The 23,256-nt window shown below is 46.0% G+C and overlaps 1 protein-coding gene across 1 annotated transcript; it reads right to left on the bottom strand.

Moving 5' to 3' along the window:
* Window positions 1-4,945: 4,945 nt before the first annotated feature.
* Window positions 4,946-21,913, bottom strand: LOC123239375 (zinc finger protein 69-like). The gene is made up of 5 exons (XM_044666646.1): window positions 21,887-21,913; window positions 21,302-21,424; window positions 15,890-16,043; window positions 13,104-13,225; window positions 4,946-5,101 (listed from the first exon to the last, which is right to left on the bottom strand). The coding sequence occupies exons 2-5, from the start codon at window positions 21,332-21,334 to the stop codon at window positions 4,946-4,948; spliced, it is 465 nt and encodes a 154-aa protein (XP_044522581.1). The 5' UTR covers window positions 21,335-21,424; window positions 21,887-21,913.
* Between the last annotated feature and the right edge of the window lie 1,343 nt (window positions 21,914-23,256).

Genomic DNA, 23,256 nt, shown 5'->3' with positions numbered 1-23,256 from the left:
AAGTAGTCTCAGCCTCTGAAGAAAACAAATAATGATATAAACACAGAAGGAAGGAGAACACAAAGAAATAGAAGTTCTTTTCTCTGATGGCAGAAAGTAAACTGATTTTCATTCTATTTCCTCAAAAGGAGTTTTCAAATTTAAAGAAGAGGAACCAGTCATTGGATATGCTAATTCATCATATCTGCAAGATAGATGATTTTAGAGAGACTTTCACATACAATAATAATGAACTCTCACAATGGACCTGGGACACAGGCAGGCCCAAGATTCTCATCATAGTTTGCAACTCATGACATGAATAAAGAATGGAGGAATGACCTTACCAATTTCCTGGCAGAGAGATTTCGAATCAAACCCTGTGCCTGAACATGCTTTATCCAGTTTAGAGTGCTTTTCTGTGATTGCAGAAAATAAACTGATTTTTATTCAATTTCCCCAAAAGGAGTTTTCAAATTTATACAAGAGAAACAAGTTTTTTTTTTTAAATTTTATCAGCTAAGCAGAGAAACAACTTCACCTTTTTTTAACTCTCATGCAGTAATTTTCAAGTGGAATGTTTTTTTCTTTTCTCTACAGATGCAAAGATATTATGCCATTTAGTGTAGACACACTAAATGTTCATCTTATTTTATGAGCTACAATATATTGTGTCTCATACGCTATACGGAGTCCATCATCCATCTCTTGGGAAATGAACAGCATGCTTCAGTGGTGGTCTGCCAGTCCCCAAGTTTAGCAGTCACTTCACTACAAAAAATAACAAGAGCTCCTTGGGTCTTTTTGCTTTAACAGCCATGGTGCTTCCCCTTGCTGAATACAGGATATAAAATTTTCTTTAGAAACTGGAAGTGCTGGACATAAAAAGAAGCAAGTGTTCAACAGTGAAAAATTTTAAAAATTCTTAATGGATTCATGTCCCAAAAGTTGGGCTCTTTGGGTTTATCATACACTGTCTTGCTGATGTCAATAACCCCAAGTCTATTCCACTGATCCTCCCTTCCGTCTCTATTGTACTAAAAGGAATAATAAACTAGAGGAGTTCCAGGTGAACTGGAAAGACCTCCAGGAACTGATGCAGAGCGAAAGGAGCAGAGCCACAAGAACACTGTACACAGAGACTGATATACTGTGGTAAAATCGAATGTAATGGACTTCTGTACCAGCAGCAATGCAATGACACAGGACAGTTCTGAGGGATTTATGATAAAGAATGTGACCCACATTCAGAGGAAGGACTGCAGGAGAGGAAACATATAAGAAAAACAACTGCTTGAACGCATGGGATGAGGTGGACATGATTGGGGATGTAGACTCGAAACTACCACACCAATGCAACTAACAACAATTTGGAAATAGATCTTGATCAATAACACATGTTAAAACCAGTGGAAATGTGCATTGGCCATGGGTGGGGTGAGAGCGGGGGGGTGAAGGGGAAAGTAGGAGCATGAATCATGTAACCATGTTAAAAATGAATATTAATAAATGTTTGAAAATTTAAAAAAAATTCTTAATGGAAAGGGGTCATGCAAATAAGGCCTACAGAATGATTTCTGTTGTATTCACTGTTGGGACATTTGTAGTAGGGCAGAGTTCATGGAAACCATTTGTAAGCAAATTCCATCTTTATTTACATCTTGTAATAGAAGGATAGACACATTCCACAACCTCCATTATCTAGAAATAAAAGGTAGCTGGTAGTAAAGGGTGAAAAGATCAGAACTTGGGAGTCAGAAAAACAAATTTAATCTAGCCTCAGAGAGATGGTAAGGGGGTGCTCCTGGGCAAGTTATTTAACCTCTCTTTGCCTTAGTTGCCTCAACTATGAATTGAGGACAATAAGAGTATCAAATTCACAGAGATGCTGGGAAATTAATGAGAATTATGAATTTCCTTACCCAGCAATGGACATAGAACTACTAGAGTAGGCAGAATTAGGGGTTGTGAGCTATAATTTAGTACTCCTCTTCCATAATGTTATTTATTTATTTATAGGACCCTTACCTTCTGTCTTAGAATCAATACTGTGTATAGGTTCCAAGGCAGAATAGTGGTAAGGGCTAGGCAATGGGGGCTAAAAAACTTGCCCAGGGTCACACAGCTAGGAAGTTTCTCAGGCCAGATTTTAACCTAGGACCTCCCATCTCTGGGCCTGGCTCTCAATCTAATGAGCCACACAGCTGCCTCCTATTTTGTTTATGTTTTTTTTTACTGTATATTTTAAATTAAAAAAATTTTGTTTTAAAACATTTTTCCGTGTTTACATATTTATTTTTCTTTTTTTCCCCTCCTCCTCCCAGCTCCCATTAGCATTTCCACTGGGTTATACAAATGGTATCATTCATAACTATTTCCATATTATTAATTTTTGCAACAGAACAACATTTTAAAACCCAAATCCACAAATCATATGTCCATATAAACAAATGATTAATCATTTGTTTTTCTTCTGTTTCTATTTTCACAGTTCTTTCTCTTGATGTGGAAAGCATTTTTTCTTATAAGTCCCTTGGCATTGCCTTGTATTATCAAAGTCCATTACATTATATTATTCCACAATATTTCAGTTTCTGTATATAATGTTCTCGTAGTTCTGCTGATTTTACTGCATCAGCTCCTAGGGGTTCTTCCAGTTCACATAGAAATCCTCTAGTTCATCATCCCTTAAAGCATAGTAGTATTCCCTCACCATCATATAACTCAATTTGTTCAGCTATTCCCCAATCAAGAGACACCACATCATTTTCCAATTTTTTGTCACCACAAAGAGCATGGCTATGAATATTTTTGTACAAACATTTTCCTGATTATCTCTTTACAGTACAAACCGAGTAGTGGTATTACTGGACCAAAGGGTATTATTTTAAGTCCTTTGGGCAGAGTTCCAAATTGCCTCCAGAATGGCTAGATCAATTCACAACTTCACCAGCAACACATTTGTGTTTTTTTTTTGCCACAACCCCTCCAACATTTATTATTTTTCTTTACTATCATATTGTCCAATCTATTAGGTGTGAGGTGAGATCTTTGGGTTTATCAAACACTGTCTTGCTAAGGTCATTTATCCCAAGTCTATTCCACTGATCTATCCTTCTCTCTCTTAGCCAGTATCATATTGTTTGGATGATCACTGCTTTATAGCATAGTTTGAGACATGGTAATGCTAGGCCCCCATACTTCACTTTTTTTTTTATTAGTTCCCTTAATATTCTGGATATTTTGTTCTTCCAAATGAATTTTGTTACAATTTTTTCTAATTCTATAAAAAAGTTTTTCGGTACTTTGACAGGCATGGCATTGAATAAGTAAATTAGTTTAGGTAGGACTATCATTTTTATTATATTAGCTTATCCTCCCCATGAATAATTATTGTTTTTTCAATCATTAAGATGTAGTTTTATTTGTGTGAAAAGTGTTTTGTAGTTTTGTTCATATAATTCCTGCGTTTGTCTTGGCAGATAGATTCCCAAATATTTTATATTACCAAGAGTGATTTTAAGTGGAGTTTCTTTTTACCCTTGATGCTGAGTTTTATTGGAAATAAATAGAAATGCTGATGATTTATGTGCATTTAATTTGTATCCTGCAATTTTGCTAAAATTATTAATGATTTCCACAAGCTTTTTAGTTAATTTTCTTGGTTTTTCTATGCATACCATCATATCACATGCAAAAAATGATAGTTTAGTTTCCTCATTGTCTACTTTAATCCCTTCAATTTCTCTCTTCTCTAATTGCTACAGCTAGTGTTTCTAGTACAGTATTAAATGACAGTGGTGATAATGGGCATCCTTGCTTCCCTTGAAGGCTCCTAACTTATCCTCATTACTGATGATACTTGCAAATGATTTTAAATAAATACTGTTTGTTGTTCTGATGAAGGACCCTTCTATTCCTATATTTTCTACTGTTTTTAATAGGAATGGAGGTTGTATTTTGTCAGTTTTTCTGCGTCTATTGAGATAATCATGTGATTTCTGTTTGTTTATTGATACAGTCAATTATTTGGATCGTTATATTGTTTAGTTTTTTTTTTATTGTTTAGTTTTGTAAGTGAATAAGAATATAAAACCACAACCTAAAAACAAAAACCCAAATCAACAACTAAAACATTTTACTGGATCATTGTATTACTGAGAATAGCCAAGTCTATCACAGTTGATCATTCCACAATATTACTGTTACTATGCACTTGTTCTGGTTCTGCTTATTTCACTCTGCATCAGTTCATGTCAGTCTTTCCAGCTCTTTCTGAAATCATCCTGGTCACGATTCCTTACAGCACAATAGCATTCCATCTCTATCACATACCACAATTTGTTCAGCCATTCATCAACTAATAGATATGTATTCAAATTCAAATTCTTTGCTAACACCAAAAGACCAGATACAAATATTTTCCTACAAGTAGCTCCTTTCCCCTCTTTTTTCTGATCTCTTTGGGATATAGACCTAGTATTGGTATTACTGGATCAAAAGGGGTGCATTCTTTTATAGCCCTTTGGCAGTCATTCCAAATTGCCCTCCAGAATGGATGGATGAGTTCACAACTCCACCAGCAATGCCAATTAATTTTGATGTATTCACTCCATTCTTTGTCATTTTCCTTTATTGTTATACTGGCCAATCTGGTAAGGCTGAGGCGGTACCTCAGAGTTCTTCTAATTTACTTTTCCCCAATTAAGAGGGATTTAGAACATTTTTTCATATGGTTAGGGAGAGCTTTGATTTATTTCTTCATCTGAAAATTGCTTATTCATAACTTTTCACCATTTGTCAACTAGGGAATGATTTGGATTCTTATTAATTTGATTATTTTCATGAAAAGCAGGCAGGAGGAGAACCCAGGGCAGAGACCAACAGTTTTACTTTTTAATCATTGACAAAGACTAAATATGCTGTATATCTGGCATGGAATGATGACAATCCCTTAAAGGCAGATTCAGGGATAACAGAAGAAATGGTCCTTACCCACAGAGAGTAGATTCTGCACATTCTCCAGCATGACCTCCAGGTACAGCTCTTTCTGAGAATGGTCCAATAAGGGCCACTCCTCCTGGGTGAAGTACACGGCCACATCTTTGAGGGTTACTGACCCCTGAACCAGCAAAAGTCATGAGTTAGAACTAAACCTTCAGAATTCATATAGTATAACTCTCATCAGAGTGGAAGAAACTGAAGCACACAAAGGATTTACCCAAACTCCTAACCTTGAAGAGTGTCAGAGCCAGCACTGGAGACTACTCATTCAGAGTCAAGTGGAATACTGACAAAAGCATGTTTTGTCTGAAGTAAGATTGATGTTGGAAGAGTAAAACCTGGAGAAGTGTCTTACTCTGAAAAGCTTTTCCCTATGGAATCAGGGAGATGGGAAGTGCTCTCTGAGTGAGGTGGGAGATTCTGTAGAGGAGAAAGAGAGAAGGTGATCTGAAATTCCTCCTAATCACAATTGTCAGAGTTGATCTGATAACATCTTTTTGAAGAGTTTCTGAGAATGGAGCATGTACTGATTAATAAGGAGAAAAAAAAAAAGGAATTCTCAACTTCATTTCTTAAAAGGCTGAAATATTCTTATCCAGACAAAAGCATGAAGAGAATTCCTTAGAGTTATATGGGATCAGATGTTGACTCTAGCTAAGTGAAGAAGCACAGCTTTGTGTTACATTGAGAATTTGGGGAACCACTGAATAGGATGTACCATAGCCAAAACATCCAGTCTTTGCTTTATGATGGATATCATTTGTTACAGGAATATATTCAGTTATTTTATATTTAGTTACACAGAAAGAAGAGTAAATATGATGAGGAAATGAAGGGGCGTTCATCTTTTTAAAATATAACATTTTATTAACTGGGATTGAGGATTGAGCTAATTCAAAAGAAAGATACTTTGAATGTAATGAGTGGAATACTCAAGAGGCAGAATTTCTTCATTTTAAATAATTTATGAATTGACTGGTCATTTAATGTGTTTAGGTGACTTGCCAATATCAAAAAGAAAGGAAAACGGTAGTTCTCTCCTCTAGCACAGGTCTTTTGTCTGTCTGTCTCTCTCTCTCTGTCTCTCTCTGTCTCTCTCTCTCTCTAACACACACATCATTGTGATAATGAAATTAAATCTGCCCTGTCCATTCTTAGATTTAATCACCAAAAGTTTGTAAACAACCCCACTTAATTCACAAGTGGGGAGGTCTGTGACCCACGTGTGCTAAAGTGGGTGACAAATTAGAATTGATCCCCTGGCCAGTCCTAAGCAAAGCATCTGTTGTAATTGGGCATGTAAACTAGGAGGAAGGCACAGGAAGTGATGAAAAAGAAGTACATTTTAAAGGGAGTTACAACCTCCTGTAGCTCTCTTCTTGTTTGTGTCTTGGACCTGAAGGAGCTTTGGCTGTCTGGCTGGGAGTTTGTATGTGGTGAGACTGATTTTAAGTCTCTTTTATTAGAATTACACATGCTGAGTGCAAAAACTGGCTTTTCCTGGATTTCTCTGAAGGAACTCATCTTTCAAGAAAGGTTTCCTGACCAAAGCTTTTGCTTCATTCATCTCCAGCCTTTGTCCTTCGGGCCTGGACCCTTGACTCAAGGCTGAATTTTCTCCAATTGAGGACTAGTCAATCCTACCAGGGGCTGGAGAAAATTAATTAGTGCGTTAAATTATCTTCTCTTATCCTCTAAATTTCTTACTTTCTCTCTTCTCATCTGTAAATAAACTACCATAAAAGTCATTTTTACTTATGATTTTCTCATTAGGAATTGATATTCATTCAATTCCACATCAACCAATCCTTTGAATATTTATCCAAAAAATACCCCTTTTTACGCCTTACATTATATATAATGTATTTCCCTGGAGAGCTCACTACTCAGTCCCTCCCCTAGACATCCCCTAACATATCAGATTCATAAATAACCACTGAAAGGGGGCTTAGGAGACCTCAACTCCTCCCTCATTACTTCATCACAGGAGAAGCAGGTCATTGCCCATATAATGAAGGTGTCAATCCAAGCTTTCCTCAGCCTTGTGGCTGCCCTAGCACACTCTCAGAAAGTGTCAAGTTTCATTGAGGCTTGACAGGTGTAAGAATTTAAAATTTAGGTTTTATACTAAATACGAGAATTCTATAGTAATATTGTGGTCACCAATTTAAAGATATTATAAGTTAAATAAAATTACTTTTAGTAGTTTTATTTACAAAGAGGTGGAAAGAGTGAAAGTGGGAAAATATAAGAAGGTAGAGAATCATCTAGCCTGTGACCCTAAGCATTGCTCTGGTGTGGGGCTTAGCCCCTGCAGGGTTTCCCCACCTCCCTTGTTCCCATCTAGATTTTACAGTAATCCTCAGCCAGAAGTCTCATGATGTCTTCAGCAAGAATTCTCCCAAAGCAATCTCCTCCAGGAAAGGAAGGTCTCTCTGGAACCAATCTCTCCAGAAGTCAGGAAAGGAAGGCCAGCTACTCACCCAGCTCACTGACCCAGGATCCAGGGAGAAGTTCAAAAAGTGAAGTCTCAAGAGCAGTCCCAAGGAGAAGATCCAGGGGGAAGTCACAAGAGCAAGACTGAAGAAGTTCCAAGGCCATGTCACAAGGCGAAGCTCCAAAGGAGAAAAATCCCTTGGACAGGAAGTTCAGGATTTTTTGTAGTCCTTTTTTTTCACATCACTTCCTGTCCCTTTTTCCACTTTACAGGAACTAATTGCAGTCTTTCAATTTACCTAGCACTGCCCAGGGGCAGGGCAGGGGCCTCTGGAGTTATCACTCACTTTAGCAAGTGACTTGCAACATTCTTACTTAAGTATCAGTGCTGAAGTTTTTTGTTAATTTAGAAGTTGCTGATTGATAGACAAAGAAAGTTTGACTCATTCTTCACATAGAACTGCCCTTAATCCTTTGAGCTTAACATAAGAAAGGAGGTTCCCCCTTAGTTTCATAACTTGGGATGAAGGGGATAGCAAATCTGGAGCTCCAAACTTAGCCAGGTTAAAGGGAAATTTATTCCACAAAAATATCACAATTCAACATTAATTCTTTTTTTTAAACATTTAATAATATTTATTTTTTAGAAAAGTTAACATGGTTACATGATTCATGCTCTTACTTTCCCCTTCATCACCCCCTGCCCCCGCAACATTAATTTTTCAAAAACAGTTCATTTGTGAAAAGCAAAGGATCTAAGTAGAGCCCTGTAACTATGGAAAACTGAGGATCAAGGGTCAAGAAGTTAAGAGACTGACAGAGGAATAACTGACAAGGTAGTGGTCAGATCTGACAAAAACACGCCTCTTGGCAGGTATTAAAAGGATGAGAGGGGGGAATCCCTGGTGTGATTGATTTGTAGGTTGGTTTGAGGGAGTTAATGATCAAACTCTTAGGGAGACTCCCTTCCCATTTGGGCAAATGCTAATGGCTGCCCTCTGTAAAACCTAGATCTCTAATGGAGAAGATAAACCTAAGTACTAGAGTATGAAAAGGCAAAAAATAGGTTCCTTAGATGATGTTATTTGGCTCTGATCAAGATGAACTGACTAGCTGACCTCAAGGGAAACCTCTTTCCTTTCTGACAGAGACAATGGCTGTTCTCTATCATTGTGTGGTATGATGAAGGTACAAGGTCAAACAGGGACCTGCACCATGCTGAGGAGACTGAAGGAATTGAATTTGGCTTTTGGTAAGGGCTTTGTTTTTATGCCTAACATTCCCCAAATGTCCCTCCTGGCCAAGCACCTGCTAGAGGAAGAGCAATTTTGGGCACCCCAAGACTTGATTTAACTTGAGATTAAAGAGAGTTCTTCCCCTTAATAAAACCCTTCATCTTTCAAGCTCTTTTCCCTCACAAAGGTACTATCTGACTGCATTAGATTTTTCAACTAAAAAGATGGTTTAATATACAGGTTCAAGGAAAGGATTTGGAGAGTGGGACCAGGAATGCCCTAGTCTAAACTCAAGATTGGTTTGGAGTCTCTTTTGGCCTAAGTCAAAGACCAAAAGGCTCTGACCAGAAAGCGTTCTTCAGTTCCTCCTTCTTTCCTATGTTGCTAACCTAATTTAGGAAAATGACAGGTCACAAATATCTTTATATAGATTGGCACAGAGACAAGTTCTTCTTCGGACTGGCTCAGTGTGCTTTCTGTCCCTCAAGCCAATGAAAATGTTCAGCCAGTCCTCTTAAGGTTGTTGTCTAAGAGCAACAGATATTATCCATAGGTGTTTCAAGTACAAGGTAAAGGTTGGGAAATTATCAGGTATTCAGGGGATTCAGTTTCTCCAGTGAGAAACAGCTCTGTCCAGTTCAGGGTCCAGGAAGGAACCTCTGTGAGACCGTTCCTTTCCCAGAAGCCTCTGCTCTCTTTCCAACTGCCTCTCCTATCCTTCAAATCTCTCTGCAACATTCCATCTACCTCTGTGCAAGATTCCAATTACATGGGGCTCTTCTACTTTTCCAATTTGCTCCATGGAAAACACAGAGTAAAATTGTTATTAGAAACTCCTTCATCTCACCCCTTCCAAACCCATTCCCTATTTTTCAGCCTGGAATATCCAAGAGAGGAATAGTCTGAGGAAAGGCTGAAAGTTTCCAAGCATTGGAAGACACAATTCGCCAGAACCTCAAAACAATCTAGAAACCTGAAAAACCATAGGGGCCATTCCACTGTCCTCTACAGTTATACAGGAGCTATTCAATCCCCATGCAATGGCTTTTTCCAGTCCCATGACTACACTAAGTGTAATTTCCTTCAATAGACACCTTCATGTCTTGAGAGGAATGGGTCGGAGCTGCAATTCCTTGGCTTAGAACCAGCATTCCTCTCCCACAACAGTAGCAGGAGTAGAGAACTGCCCCTGGAGCCAGGTCTGGGAGAATTGCTCCTGACATATCTGAAGGACATTCAAAGAGTTAAGACGGGAAAGACAAGGCCCAGTGGAAAGGGCAGCCACCAGAAGCAGGGGAAGCAAAAGGTCTTCATTCAGATACAGCTAGAATCAATTGGGAGAAAGATTTCAGTCCCAAAAAAAAGCACAGAAATCTGGGCTTAAAGGGAAGAATGCAGAGACCTCAGTCCCAAGGAAAGAAGACAGCTTCTTGTTTGGAACTTGTCTCCTGTGGGTGGTTCCTGGTAGCCCCCAAGGCCCTAACTGTCCTGCCTCTGACATCCTGTGATCACAGCTGTCCTCCAATGGCACACAAGGTCAGGACCTCAGGATCCTGCCAGCCTCTCCACTCCAAGCTCTGCCCTCTATTATCTGGAATGCCACTGCCACCAGAATGAACCCTCTTCAGTCTAGACTCCTCTTAGGCATCTAAACCAACCCAGGGCTTGGTATTCCACCTGGGCAGCCACCTACAAGACTCTCACTCTCTCCTATCCTCTCCCCTTATTCCCTTCCATACTTTATGAATCCAGTGCCACTGGGCCCTTTCTTGTTCCTCACAGGAGATTCCCCATCTCCTGATCTTGCATTTCCCCTGATTCCTCAGCCTAGTGAAAGAGAATTCTTTAGTCTATCCTGAGTTAACAATAACTTTAAAACCCCTACTTAGTGCCTCACTATATTGTGAAAACAAGATTAACACTCCTTTGTCTACTTTTGAATTGAATCAACAAAAGATTAAATACCCTACTTAGTACTAGGTGAAAAGTGAGCAAGGAACTTAGAGAATTCACACCTTTAGATATTCAATCAGCTGGGAATCAGTCAATCTTTTTGATAAGAACTTAATTTTCAGAAGGTGAGTTGATCCTACAAATACTGTCCCCTGGGCAGTGCTAGGCAATTAGGAAGCTGTGATTGGCTCTTCTGAAAAGGGGCAGGGACAAGAAGTCACCAAAAAAAGCAAGCCTTGAACTCCTTCAGGGAAGATTGTCTTAGAGAAGGTAGTCTGAGGGGATTGTCTTCTGGAGATAATCTTCTGGTTGGAGATAGACTTCCAGGGAGCTTCCCTGGAGACTGCAACTTGGATCCTGGGCTTGGAGCTAGGTTTCAATTTGCACTCTGACTGCTGGACTGCTTCCTTGGGTGAGTGAAAGGTTGACTGCTTTCCTAGTTTCTGAAGAGACTAGCTTCCATCTTGGAGAAGGTCATGTGTTTACTCACTACCAGCCTTCCTGGTTGAGAGCTAATTAATCTCTGCCTGGATTAAAGAGTCCCAGAGTAAAACATTTAGGTTGATAGGATAGATAACCTCTCTAACCCCCTCACATTTTTCTTCTTTATTGTTTCTTCTCTATTTGTATATATTTGTAAATAAATTTCTGACTCAAGATATAATAAACACTGGCATCCACATAATTTCATATAATCATTGTTCAAGCATTAATTTTAACCTTTACAGGCTCCTCCCCAGCCTTCACTACTATCCCCTCTAGTTTCTGCCTCCTGAGTGCACTGGATTCCTTCAGGTCTGGACAAACATCTAATTTTCTACAGGAAAATGTGATGGACCCATTTTCTCTGTTTGATTTCCTACAACTGATCTTATACACAGTAAAAGATTGTTGTACAGCCTTTATATTACAGATCATGAACCAAGTGGTCACAGAGAAGCCTTTAGATCAGTGCCTACAATTACACTGTTTAAAGAGTTAGACCCGGTTATTCCACTGTGTATGAGATATCAAGCAAATAGTGGAATATTGGACACAGAATTGGAAGGGATGGAGTTTGGTGTATTAGAATATCAGAGCAGAAAAAGAACTGGAGGAGCAGAAATCCAGGAGAAAACAAATGATTTATCACCTGTTTTATGGGCAAGGATTGGGGGTTTTTGGTTTTGAAAGATTATTACAAAAAGGAATAATATGGAAGTGGGTTTTGAGTGATAATATAGGTAGAACCCAGGGGAACTGCTTGTCAGCTCCAGGAGGGGGAGGGGAAGATAGGAGGGAGAGAACAAGAATCATGTAACTCTGGGAAAAAATATTAAAAAAAGAATATCATAGCAATGAATGATACTGAAGACTTCTGTTGGGAGAATGAGAGCTTTAGGTCTGTGTAGTTATCTAGGAAAGCCCTGCAGAAGGAGCTGCTTCCCTGGGAATGGTGAGTCTACAGCCAGCCTGAGATCACAGGAAAACAACTTTGATGTGTTCAGGTACTGCGTGATCCTTGGAGTATTTAGCCAGCTGGAAGCTCCCAAACCACTGTGGCCCAGAAAGGCTCCTGTGACCCAAGTCATGTGACAGTTCTGGAGGATTCATTCCATTCTCTTCTCTGAACCTCGTACTGGGCTGAGGACTCTGGATCCAAGGTTCCAGCCCTCGACACCAAACCCCACAGCCCGCTTCCTGCTGTCCTCTGGACCCTCCAGACTGTTAGTGGCTTTGCTAAGGACCCGTCACCCCCCCATTCCCCAGCACCTCCCCCTGAGGCCCTCCTGGAGCCAGTGAGGAATGGCTGTGAGCAGGGAATGTGGGGGAGAACCTCAGTGACTGGCCTGGAGGCTACCTTTGCAGGGAGGACAGAAGGAGGGCCCGGATGTCCTGAGCAGCCCCTGCCCTGACCCTGGCCCTCACCTGCTTCTTTTTCCTGTCTAATGAGGCACAGAGGCCTGGCCAAGGCTGAGCCCCTGCCTGAGCCACGAAGCAGCCCCGAGTCCTCTGGCCTGGAGGAAGGAGCCTGGATGGAGCCCTTCTCAGCAGCCCTTCCAGCCCTGCCCGCCATGCCCAGCCCTTTCCTTCTGCTAAAAACGCTCCTTTTCCTGTCTGGGCCTCCCCTGAAGCCTCCCTGGCAGGCCTGATGGAGCCGCCCAAGCCCAGGGCCTGGAGCTCAGCAGCACAGCCTGTCCCTGGACCCTCCCTGGAGCTGGGGGACGCCCCCCCAGCCATCCCCGCTGAGGTGGGGCGTCACACTAGGGGGGAGGAATGAATGGCAGCACCTGGGCCTGTGTGGCTGCAACCTGGGCCACTTCCTTCAGGCAGGGGCTCCCGAGGCGGGAAACCCCAGAACACGGGGGATGGGGGGTAGCCGGGAATGACCTTGGAGCTCCCCCTGAGGACAAGCAGGGATGGCGCCCCCTGGAGGCCTGGCGGAGACACAGCGCTGAGTTCTGCTGGATTCCAGCTGCGGGGAGACTGGCGGGGCTGGGGCTGGGCTGCACTCACCTGGGAGGGGGGCCTCGGGGTCCCGGGGGCCATTCCCTCTGGCTGTGGGCTCTCTGCTGGGGCCACAGGGGGGTCCTTCAGGGGGTGGAGCCCGGAGGTGGGGGGACTTCCTGCTTGTGCTCCTGTGGGGGAGGGAGAGAGGGGGGAGGGCTCAGAGGGGCTCCCAGGCCCTTTCCCATCCTCAGGGGAGCCCCTCCCCCACAGTGGGGAACAGGGAGCCTCAGGCTTGGAGAGGGCCTTGGCTTGGCCAGGAAGAACCCCGCCCCCCCCCCCAGCCATCTTTGGCTTCAGTCCATTCAGAAGCTGCACTGGGGGGGAGGGGCTACTGGGAATGGGGGGGCGATGGAGGGGGAGACGGGCATCAGGTGGGGGCGGGGAGAGCGTGCTGGCATTTCCTCAGACCCCGAGATCCGGGCTCCTTCCCTGGCATGTGACACAGCCACCCCCGCTGCCCCCTGCCCAGGCTCCCGCGGGCTGCTGCTCCCCACGTGGGTTCTGAACAGAGCATCTCCGGGGAAGAGCCCGGACCAGCCCCGCCCCCAGCTACATCCTGGCTCAGATGCAGGGAGGGCAAAGCCCCAACATGTCTCCGGGTACAGATTGAGCCGCCGCGGCCCGACCCGCGACTTTCGTGTTTGTCCCTTTTCGGAGGTCCTTTAATGTGGACACACGCTAGGACAGCCCCTCCCCCCACCAGGAGCACTTATAGCGGGGCTCCTGCCCCGCCTCTCTGGGCACACGTGCACACGCCCCGCCACTCCCAAGCTCGGTCACTAGAAGTAGGCCCACCCGGGGCTTCCCGCAGGCCAAAAGTCTAAGAGCTGAAAGTCTCAGCACCAGAGCAGGGAGCGCGGGGCGCCGCGGCCCACTGACTCCCTCCCCTCCCCCCTCAACCAGAAACGTCGGAAACGCCTTTATTCCAGGAGATGAGACCGCCCCCCAGGAGATTCCCAGCATGCTTTGGGGCCACCACGGTGGGGAGGAGCCAAGACTAGGGAGAAGTCTGGAAGTGGCATTCTGGGAAATGGAGTCTTACTAGGGGGAGGGCCAAAACTCCCACGATGTCATGACACAGGCATTCTGGGAAATGGAGTCCCGCTGCCTGGGCCCTGGGTTTAGCCCCCTGCTGGGGGAGGGGTCATACAGGAAATGTTCCCCAGCCTGGGGGGCTGCAGCCTCCTCCCCTCCCCCATTTCCCCTCCAGCCCTGCTGCTGCTTCTTTACACTGGAGGCTGCCTCAGACTAGAGCCTGGCACACAGCAGGTGCCTAATAAGTGTCTCTTGATGGACTGATCAGTGAATGGATCCATCCTCCCCCAGGACCTGAGGAGGGGGTGCTAGGATCTCCCTTCTGACAGAGAAGGAAACTGAGGCAGGGGGCAGCAGCTGACAGCCCAGGCCCAGGCCCCCCTCCCATAGGTTCCCTCCTCCAGGGAGCTCTCTGAACATCCTGCTGCTGCTTCTGCTTTGGGGGCACCCCAAAGGCGGGGCAAACCCAATCCCCAGTTGGAGGAATTGAATGACTCGGGGGCTGCCCTCCTGGGCCTGGAACCCCCAAGATCTGGGCTCAAACCTGGCCTCAGACCCTGCCCAGCTGGGGGAGCCTGGCCAAGGCCCTTCCCCAGCTTTTACCTCAGTTTCCCCCATTGTGACATCCAGAGAACCAGAGCCTGAGCCTGGGGGCTGTGGAAGGGGTTCCAGAGTGGATCTGGGGGCCAACAGAGCTGCTTCCTCTGGGTGGGACTCTGGGCCTAAAGCCTGAGGCCTCTGGGCCAGCTCAGGAGGGTCTCCTTCAGCAGCGCCCCCAGCCCAGGAGGCCCAAAGACCCTGCAGAGGCCTGGAGGAGGCCCAGGAACTCCCCTCCTGCCCTTGAGGAGGCCACAGAAGGCAGCAGCAGCTGCTGAGCCCAGGCTCTGAGCCCGGATGGACAGAGGACAGTCTGGGGGTGTCTGTGTGTCTGTCTGCAGGGCTCAGGCTGTTCAGGCCTGTCTGACTCTTCCACCCCTTTGGGGCTTTCTGAGCAGAGGCTGGGCAGCTTTGCTGTTGCCTTCTGCAACCCATTGGACAGGGGAGGAAACTGAGGCAAGCAGGCTAAAGTGACTTGTCCAGGGTCCTGCAGGGGGTGATCTCAGGCCTCCCTGACTCCAGCCTGAGCTCTGGCAGACACCAACTTCCTAGGCTGGAGGGTAGCTTAGGGCAAAGATGGCCCCCATCCTCCAGGGACTGGAGTAGAGCAGGATTGGCTCCCTGGGAGAGGAAAGGGGGTGTCTGGGAGGAAGAGGAAGCCCGAATAATGGGTACATGAAGATATGCAGACACAGGGAGGGGCAGCAGAGAAGCAGACTGGGCCAAGGCGTCTCTGAGCCACATCTGCCTCCATTGGATGGCCAGGAAAGGAGGCCAAAGTCTGCAGATGCCCTCCTTGGCTCTGAGCCCCCCCTCATGGGCCCTGATAGGTTTTTAGAGGCAAAGAGAGGAGGTTGGGGGGACGAGGGGCTCCGGGGCTCTCTCTCGAGGTAAGGAATAGCAGCTTCTGGATCAGGACTGCTCAGAACCCTTTTGACCCCCCTTCTTTACGGGTCAACCTTGACCACTGACATAAGGAAAAGTTAAGTTAAGGAGGAAAGTGTGTAAGTTTGCAGAGGGCAGAGGCATGGGGCAGCAGAGTGAAAGGCTCTGGAATTGTGCAGTTGGGCCTTGAGCTCGGTCTTTCTCTCTGGGCTTTTGACCTGGTAAAGGCTGGCTATTTCCCGGGGGCTGTTTTCTACCTTGTCTTCCCATCCTACCTGCTGCTGTTATCCTGCTTCCCTGCTGGCTGGTTGATATCTGCTGAGTTCCTGGTGATCCTGAGCCATCTGGCATCTGATTGTGAGACCAGGCCTGGATCCTTTTGGATCTTGGACCTTCTTTGGGCTTTGTCAGGCTTACACAGACCCTTTCCTTAAAATCAGCAAAGGGGGGGGGGGTAGTGTTAGTTTGGTCAAGAACAGGAATTGGGGTTTTAGATAGTGAGGAGAGGAGTAGACAAGGAAAATCACTCTGAAGGAATCTCTGTGAAGAGAAATTTAGGTCTGGGTTTTAGCTAGTTGCCATTAGAAATTAAGTTTAGGCAAATCCCTTCTAACCTTTCCCTTGTTAATTAAACCAACTTTTATTTAATATCTTAGTGCTCTGTCAGACCTATCTGCACTGGGCTTGGGTGGCCTTCCCAAATACTTTAATCTGTTACTGGCCCTAATGAAACATCTAATCCCATCCCCTAAACCTATCAACATTACACCTCCTCCATCCCCCAAGCCCTCAGGGGACCCTCTTGTCTCCCCTGATCTTAGGGGGCCCATCTGGCCTCTGCAGCCTCCTCCAGGAATGAGGGTGACAGCCCTGGGAGAGTCACTCAGGGAACAGCAGGGACCAGGCTCTTCCCTGCTTCGCGCACAGCCTCATGCTGGGGACTAGATTGCTCCTGGGAACCGCACAGCCCCCCCAGGGAACAGGTCCAGGCTGTCTAAAAAATCCTGCACGGATTCTTTCACCCTGGAGGGAAGCCAAAGCCTGGAAAACAATGGGGCAGGGGCTTTAGGACTAGGGAAGGAGACACCTACAGAAAATAACAGACCAGAGACCCAGAAATCTGCAGGGTGCTGTCAGTGAGTGTGTCTCTGACCAGTTTGTTATACCTTTTTTAGCTCTGGGGGTTTTCGGGGTGTCCCTGGAACAAAGGAAGCAGCAAAGGTTTGACATGAGATTCCAAGTCCGACAACATGTATGATGACAGACAACATGTGATGGAGAAACAGAGAAGGGGAAAAGCATCAAGAAAAGAAAATCAAGAAAATCACCAAGAAAAAAGATGCAAGAAAAGAATACTTGAAAAGACTCTGTGAAAAACTTTTGAACTTTGCCAAAAAAGGGACAATTGCACAAAGAAGAAGACAGAAGGAAACAATTTATATAAGACTGATGCGGCGATAGCACAAAAACACAAATTAACCTCACACTGTAGGGAAAATGCGGCCACAGTACAGAGCATCAAGATACAAGAGAAATCTACGGGCAACATGAAGAAAATTGACAGCTTGGAAAACGAGAGTATTTTGCATGCACAGTACATAAAAGAGAACACAAAACACAGCACAAAGCTGGTATCTAGTCAAAACCTCGTGTAAATAAGCGAGTGTCTGAAGATTGTGAAGAAACAAAATGTATACATGTCTACAGTGTAAATAGTTATTAGGAACTTCGTCATCTAGTCATCGAGGCTTCCCAGGGCCCGGGAGGCATCCGGGAAGTGGGCAGGAGAAGAAGAAGAGGGCGGAAAGGGCAGAAATCTCAACTGATCAGGCTTAAGATCTACTGAAGAAGAAGCTGAAGATTTCCCCACAGTTTGCCTGCTCTGGTTTAGCCCTGGCCAGGCTGCACCAGAGGGAAGCTGCCATCTTGATTCTTCATTGCCTGCTGTTAAGAGATTCATTGTGTCCATTTAAAGGAGGGTCTCCCAATACCTCAGTCCTTTACCCTTATCCTTCTGTATCAAATATATTCAGTTTAAAGCCCCTTCCTGAATTGGTTTCCAAAACTTATTTGGGAAGGGAGTCCCGCAGTCAGATGACCAACGTTACCTCAGCTGAAGAGCCCAATAATTCATATCAATTAACTCAGGTGGGTCCTGAGGGATAAAACACTTTGACCTGCAGGATCCTGCCTGGGCAACTGCTATAAAGGAGAAGCGCCATCCTAGGATCTCTCTGGGCTCCATCTTCATATCCACCCAATAGACATGAGTGACCTCCGTATAACATCACACAACCCTCGTCCCCTCACCGAGCTCTCCCAAAGCCATCTGAGAATTGGGTAGATCATTAGTATAGTGACAAGATAAGGACGTATTATTCAGGAGGGAGGGGGAACATGAGATGGGAATAGGAAATAGTGATACTCACAAACCGGGATACCGTAAGGATGGACGATGGGACAAAAAGAGCCAGAAGAGGGCCGTTGGCCACAGTTACTGACAGTTGAGAGCAGAGAGGATTCTGGGAAAAGCTCCGGGAGAGGAAGGGAAGGGGAAGAACTTCTGGCAGAGGATGGAGAGAGGGAGGAGAACATCTCAGCTTGGATCCAGTCCTGAGGGCTTCCTGAGGATCTTTCTTTGGACACTGAAACCCGGATTCCCTGTCAAAGGCATCCCATCACTTCTCACCCAGCAAGACTTGCACAAAGGAGCCGGCTAAGTGTCTAGACTCCATTTTGGGAGCAATTCTCTTAGGCTCCTTCCCCATTACCCAACCTTGCTGAGAGACCCTTTGCAGTCTAACTTACAATTATAGAAAAGGATAGAAATAGAAACAGAAGGAGAAGGTGTGGAACCTAGAAAGAGTCAGAATTAAAAATCCAGACCCCTGCATGACATTATGGGCCCCATTCTTATTATCCACTGGAATCCCAACCTTGCAGACCCCCCTCTCCAGGGCTGGACCTTATCTACCTGGCAGACCTTCCCCTTCTCCCCAGGACCTCCTCCCTGCAGATATTCCCCTTATCTACAAGAATACCTTAGGACATTCCCCTTATCTGCAGGATTTCCCAACCTAAAGACATTCTTCTACCCTTCAGACTACTCCTCCATAAAAACTCCAGCCCAGGCACAGCTGGGGGTCCCTCACTAACTTTTCCTGAGAGTCCCTAGCTCCAGCTAGACAATAAAGTCCCTTTGCATCTTGTTGTTGGCTCAAGACTCATTTATTGGGATACTCCTCTGGGCATAACAAAGGGACAAAGGGAGAGACCCTTAGGGTTCCCACCCGAGTGATGGACCCCATAGAAATAGAGAAGAGGGCACCCCAAATCCCTCTACCCTTCACCCCTTTCCCCAATCCCTATATTGATATCAATAAAAGCCATTCATTAGTCAGGTAGCATTCCAGAGTGCCTGAGAGATGAGGGGGAGGGGAATCACAGCTTGGTCTGGCTGTCTCCATCTTGAAGCCAGGCCACCCGCTGTGAAGTTGACTGACCTGGGGGGGGGGAGGCTTGTGTGTACCCCACCCTCATTCAGAATCGGATTGGGGCACCCAATACTTCATCTTATAGAGAAGCCTGGTTCTCAACTTCTGTGGAGCCGCATGACCATCCAGGTCACCCAGTTTTGTCTCAGAGTCTATATATGGCAGGAGGGGAGAGCTAGAAGAGAGTCTCACCTCAAACTCTCTCTCTCTCTCTCTCTCTCTCCCTTCTATCATAATATTGGTCAACTGGCTCTCTTTTATTATTATACTTTTCACTTTACATGCTAAGGAAGGGAAGATATATTTTGATGTAACCCCATCCCCTCTCTCTCCTTCTCTGAACTTGGCTGTGGAGGCTGGGGGCAGAGCTTGCCAGGAAAGTTTACTCACCTGGTTATTCTTAAGGTTTGTACTTTGTTCTTTTATTTCTTCTACTTCAAGTGATTACTAATAAATCTCATAAAATAATAATACTTGGAGTTATTGATATTCATTTAAATTTAACACAAGATAAAGGGAAATGGTTAGCAACACAACAGCACCACAGGATGCCTAGGAAAGAAGCTCATTTCCAATTCCTTCCTGACTTTGATCAAACCTTCTTCTTCCCAGACCACTGGCCCCAAACTTATTCAGCTGTTAAGTGTAGGTCTTTGACATTACAAAGGACCTTTAGAACTTGTCTGCTAGCTTTCAGACTGAAGATAAAATAGAGGCTTAATTTTTAAGTTCCACAAAATTTAAGTCCTATCCAATTCAAGAATTCAGAAATCCTTGAGAAAGCCCACCAAAGAAGGTTTCCTGTGGCCATGATCCACAGTGTGAGTGCAAATGATTTTCACCAAGTAACAGCTTTATAAAACAGTAGTACATCAGGTAATGCACATTCAAAGAAGTACCAAAATTCCCCAAAGTCATAATAGCCCAGGTAATGACAACAGCAAACAAACTCAGTATTATTAGGATTCACATGTGTTGCTGTGTGACATTTTAAAAAAACCTATGAATTCTTGGATACTTGCCACAAGTTCTACAGATCTAGCCAATCTTTCAACCTAAGCTGAAATATTTTTTAACGAAGTCTATTACTGCCATCATTCCTAAATTTGGCAAGAGAGCTCAGAAAAACACAAATCTGCGTACTGCTGATGAAAACCTTTTGGGTCTAAAATTTAGATCATTCCGGTAGAAGAGTAGAGTAAGTTGAAGACTTACAAACCCATTCAGAAGCTACCAGGCTTCCCAGGAAAATCCTTCCCACCTCCTGGATGAGATTATAACCCATTACAGGGTAACTAAGCCCCTTTTTGAGGACCTCTCTCCCTCTTGTATGAGACTGTAACAGTGCAAGAGACCTGTCTCAATATGTCCCATCCATTTAAACGTGGAGCCAAGGGCTAAATAGTGAAAATCACTTCAGATGCCTCATCCACTACATTTTTAATAAATGTGGAAATGGAGAGATAAACCAGTGCTATTGCCCTTCACTTCAACTACTAAATGGACCCTTGCCTCTTGTTACAAAGAACTCAGAGGCAGGTAAATGATCAGTCAGAGGTACTGGTGCTACTAGATATCTGAAAATCACTTCTGAAGACCTCTTACAATCAACTGAGATATTTAACTCATTAAATTCTCCAAAGGTCATATACAGGTCGTGACCCGTGTGCTGGAGTCCATCCATCATTGTCTTTGTGGCAAAAATGAAGAAAAAACCAATAAGGCAACATGTGACCTCGATGGATCTGGTGGCAAAGCCAGCATCCAGCAGGACCTATGATTTTGTCATGGAAAGGGTTTGTGCAAGTTGCCTGGGGGCGTTTACAATGATATGTTCCTCAGTACAGTCATAGTGGAAGGTACAAATAAAGATAATGCAACAGAATATAATAGATTAAACTAATATATAAACTTAGAACCAAATTGAAATCTGAAAACCATCAGCAAATACGGTAAGTGTGACAGGATACGGGCACTGAAGTCAAAAGTCCTTTTCTCCAATTCCAATAAAGACTTGTTCACTATAAGGAGGGGAACAAAACTGAAAGAGTTAACGTCAATAAAACAAGGGAGTCTGAAAAGGCTTAACAAATCACCTCCAGAGTCTTTCAAGGTTACTTCCCCTTAGATGCCTTTGGTCACACCTCTGGAGTTCCTCATACCTGGCCAGGGCCGGGGATGGGCTGCACTCACCTGGGAGGGGGGCCTCGGGGTCCCGGGCGCCATTCCCTCTGGCTGCGGGCTCTCTGCTGGGGCCACACGGGGGTCCTTCAGGGGGTGGAGCCCAGAGGTGGGGGGGACTTCCCGTTTGTGCGCCTGTGGGGGAGGGGAGAGGGGGAGGACTCAGAGGGGCTCCTGGGCCCTTCCCCAGCCTCTGAGGAAAGTGGGGATGGCTGGAGGGAGAGCAGGACATCAGGTGGGGGCGGGGAGAGCGTGCGGCCATTTCCTCATAGCCGGAGATCGGGGCTCCTTCCCTGGCACGTGGTCACAGGCACCCCCCCTCCCCCCTGACCAGGCTCCTGTGGGCTGCTTGTCCCCTAGACAGGTTCTGATCTGAACGATCCCCTCTGGGGAAGAGCCCAGAACAGCCCTGCCCCCAGCTGCCTCCCGGCTCCCGAGGGGGAGGAGGGAAAAGCCCCGTCATGGCTCCGGGTCCAGACAGAGCCACCCCGGCCTGACCAAGCGCTTCCGAGTTGGTCCCTTTTCGGAGGTCCTTTAAAGTGGTGGACAAATCCAGAGACACACTGGGACAGCTCCTCCCCCACGACAAGCACTTACGCTGGGGCCCGGGGCTTCTGCCCCGCCTATCTTGGTGCACATGCGCACGCGTCCCCCAAAATTCCCAACCGGTCTTTCTACTCCCCAAAAGGTAGAGAGCCGAAAGTCTCAACTGCCAGAGCAAGGAGCCAGAGCCGCGCCTGCGCATTGACTCCCTCCCATCCCCCTCTCAACCAGCAAAGATCAAAGAAGCACAGCTGTGAGAGTTCCAAGAACTGACACTGCCCACAGGAGATTCCCAGCATGCTTTGAGGCTGCCACAGTGGGGAGGAGCCAAAATTAGGCAGAAGTTAGGTAACGGCATTCTGGGAAATGGAGTCCTCCAAGGGAAGGGCCAGGACTCCCAGGATGTAATGACACAGGCATTCTGGGAAATGGAGTCCCGCAGCCTGGGCCCTGGGTTTAGCCCCCTGCTGGGGGAGGGGGTCATACAGGAAATGTTCCCCAGCCTGGGGGGCTGCAGCCTCCTCCCCGCCCCCATTTCCCCTCCAGCCCTGCTGCTGCTTCTTTACACTGGAGGCTGCCTCAGGCTAGAGCCTGGCACACAGCAGGTGCCTAATAAGTGTCTCTTGATGGACTGATCAGTGAATGGATCCATCCTCCCCAGGACCTGAGGAGGGGCTGCTAGGATCTCCCTTCTGACAGAGAAGGAAACTGAGGCAGGGGACAGCAGCTGACAGCCCAGGCCCAGGCCCCCCTCCCACAGTTCCCTCCTCCAGGGAGCTCTCTGAACATCCTGCTGCTGCTTCTGCTTTGGGGGGACTCCCCAAAGGCGGGGCAAACTCCATCCCCAGTTGGAGGAATCAGGTGACTCTGGGGCTGCCCTCCTGGGCCTGGAACCCCCAAGATCTGGGTTCAAACCTGGCCTCAGACCCTGCCCAGCTGGGGGAGGCTGGCCAAAGCCCTTCCCTAGCCTTTACCTCAGTTTCCCCCATTGTGACATCCAGAGAATCCGAGCCTGAGCCTGGGGGCTGTGGAAGGGGTTCCAGAGTGGATCTGGGGGCAAACAGAGCTGCTTCCTCTGGGTGGGACTCTGGGCCTAAAGCCTGAGGCCTCTGGACCAGCTCAGGAGGGTCTCCTTCAGCAGCGCCCCCAGCCCAGGAGGCCCAGGAACTCCCCTCCTGTCCTTGAGGAGGCCACAGAAGGCAGCAGCAGCCTCTGAGCCCAGGCTCTGAGCCTGGATGGACAGAGGACAGTCTGGGGGTGTCTGTGTGTCTGTCTGCAGGGCTGCTGGGCTCAGGCTGGTCAGGCCTGTCTGACTCTTCCACCCCTTTGGGGCTTTCTGGGCAGAGGCTGGGCAGCTTTGCTGTGACCTTCTGCAACCCATTGGACAGGGGAGGAAACTGAGGCAAGCAGGCTAAAGTGACTTG

The sequence above is a fragment of the Gracilinanus agilis genome, chromosome 3, assembly GCF_016433145.1.
Source record: "Gracilinanus agilis isolate LMUSP501 chromosome 3, AgileGrace, whole genome shotgun sequence".
Lineage (NCBI taxonomy): Eukaryota > Metazoa > Chordata > Mammalia > Didelphimorphia > Didelphidae > Gracilinanus > Gracilinanus agilis.
Note: the sequence above shows the minus strand (reverse complement) of the source record. Positions and strands in the feature narration are given on the sequence as shown.

Coding starts and splice junctions, on each gene's coding strand:
- LOC123239375 (XM_044666646.1), bottom strand. CDS start 21,334: ATGGCGCCCGGGACCCCGAGGCCCCCCTCCCAG. Junction 16,044..21,301: donor CCCCGAGGCCCCCCTCCCAG/GTGAGTGCAGCC, acceptor GCTGATTTTAAG/GAAAGGGTCTGTGTAAGCCT. Junction 13,226..15,889: donor AAGCAGGATAACAGCAGCAG/GTAGGATGGGAA, acceptor CCTCCCCCACAG/GAGCACAAGCAGGAAGTCCC.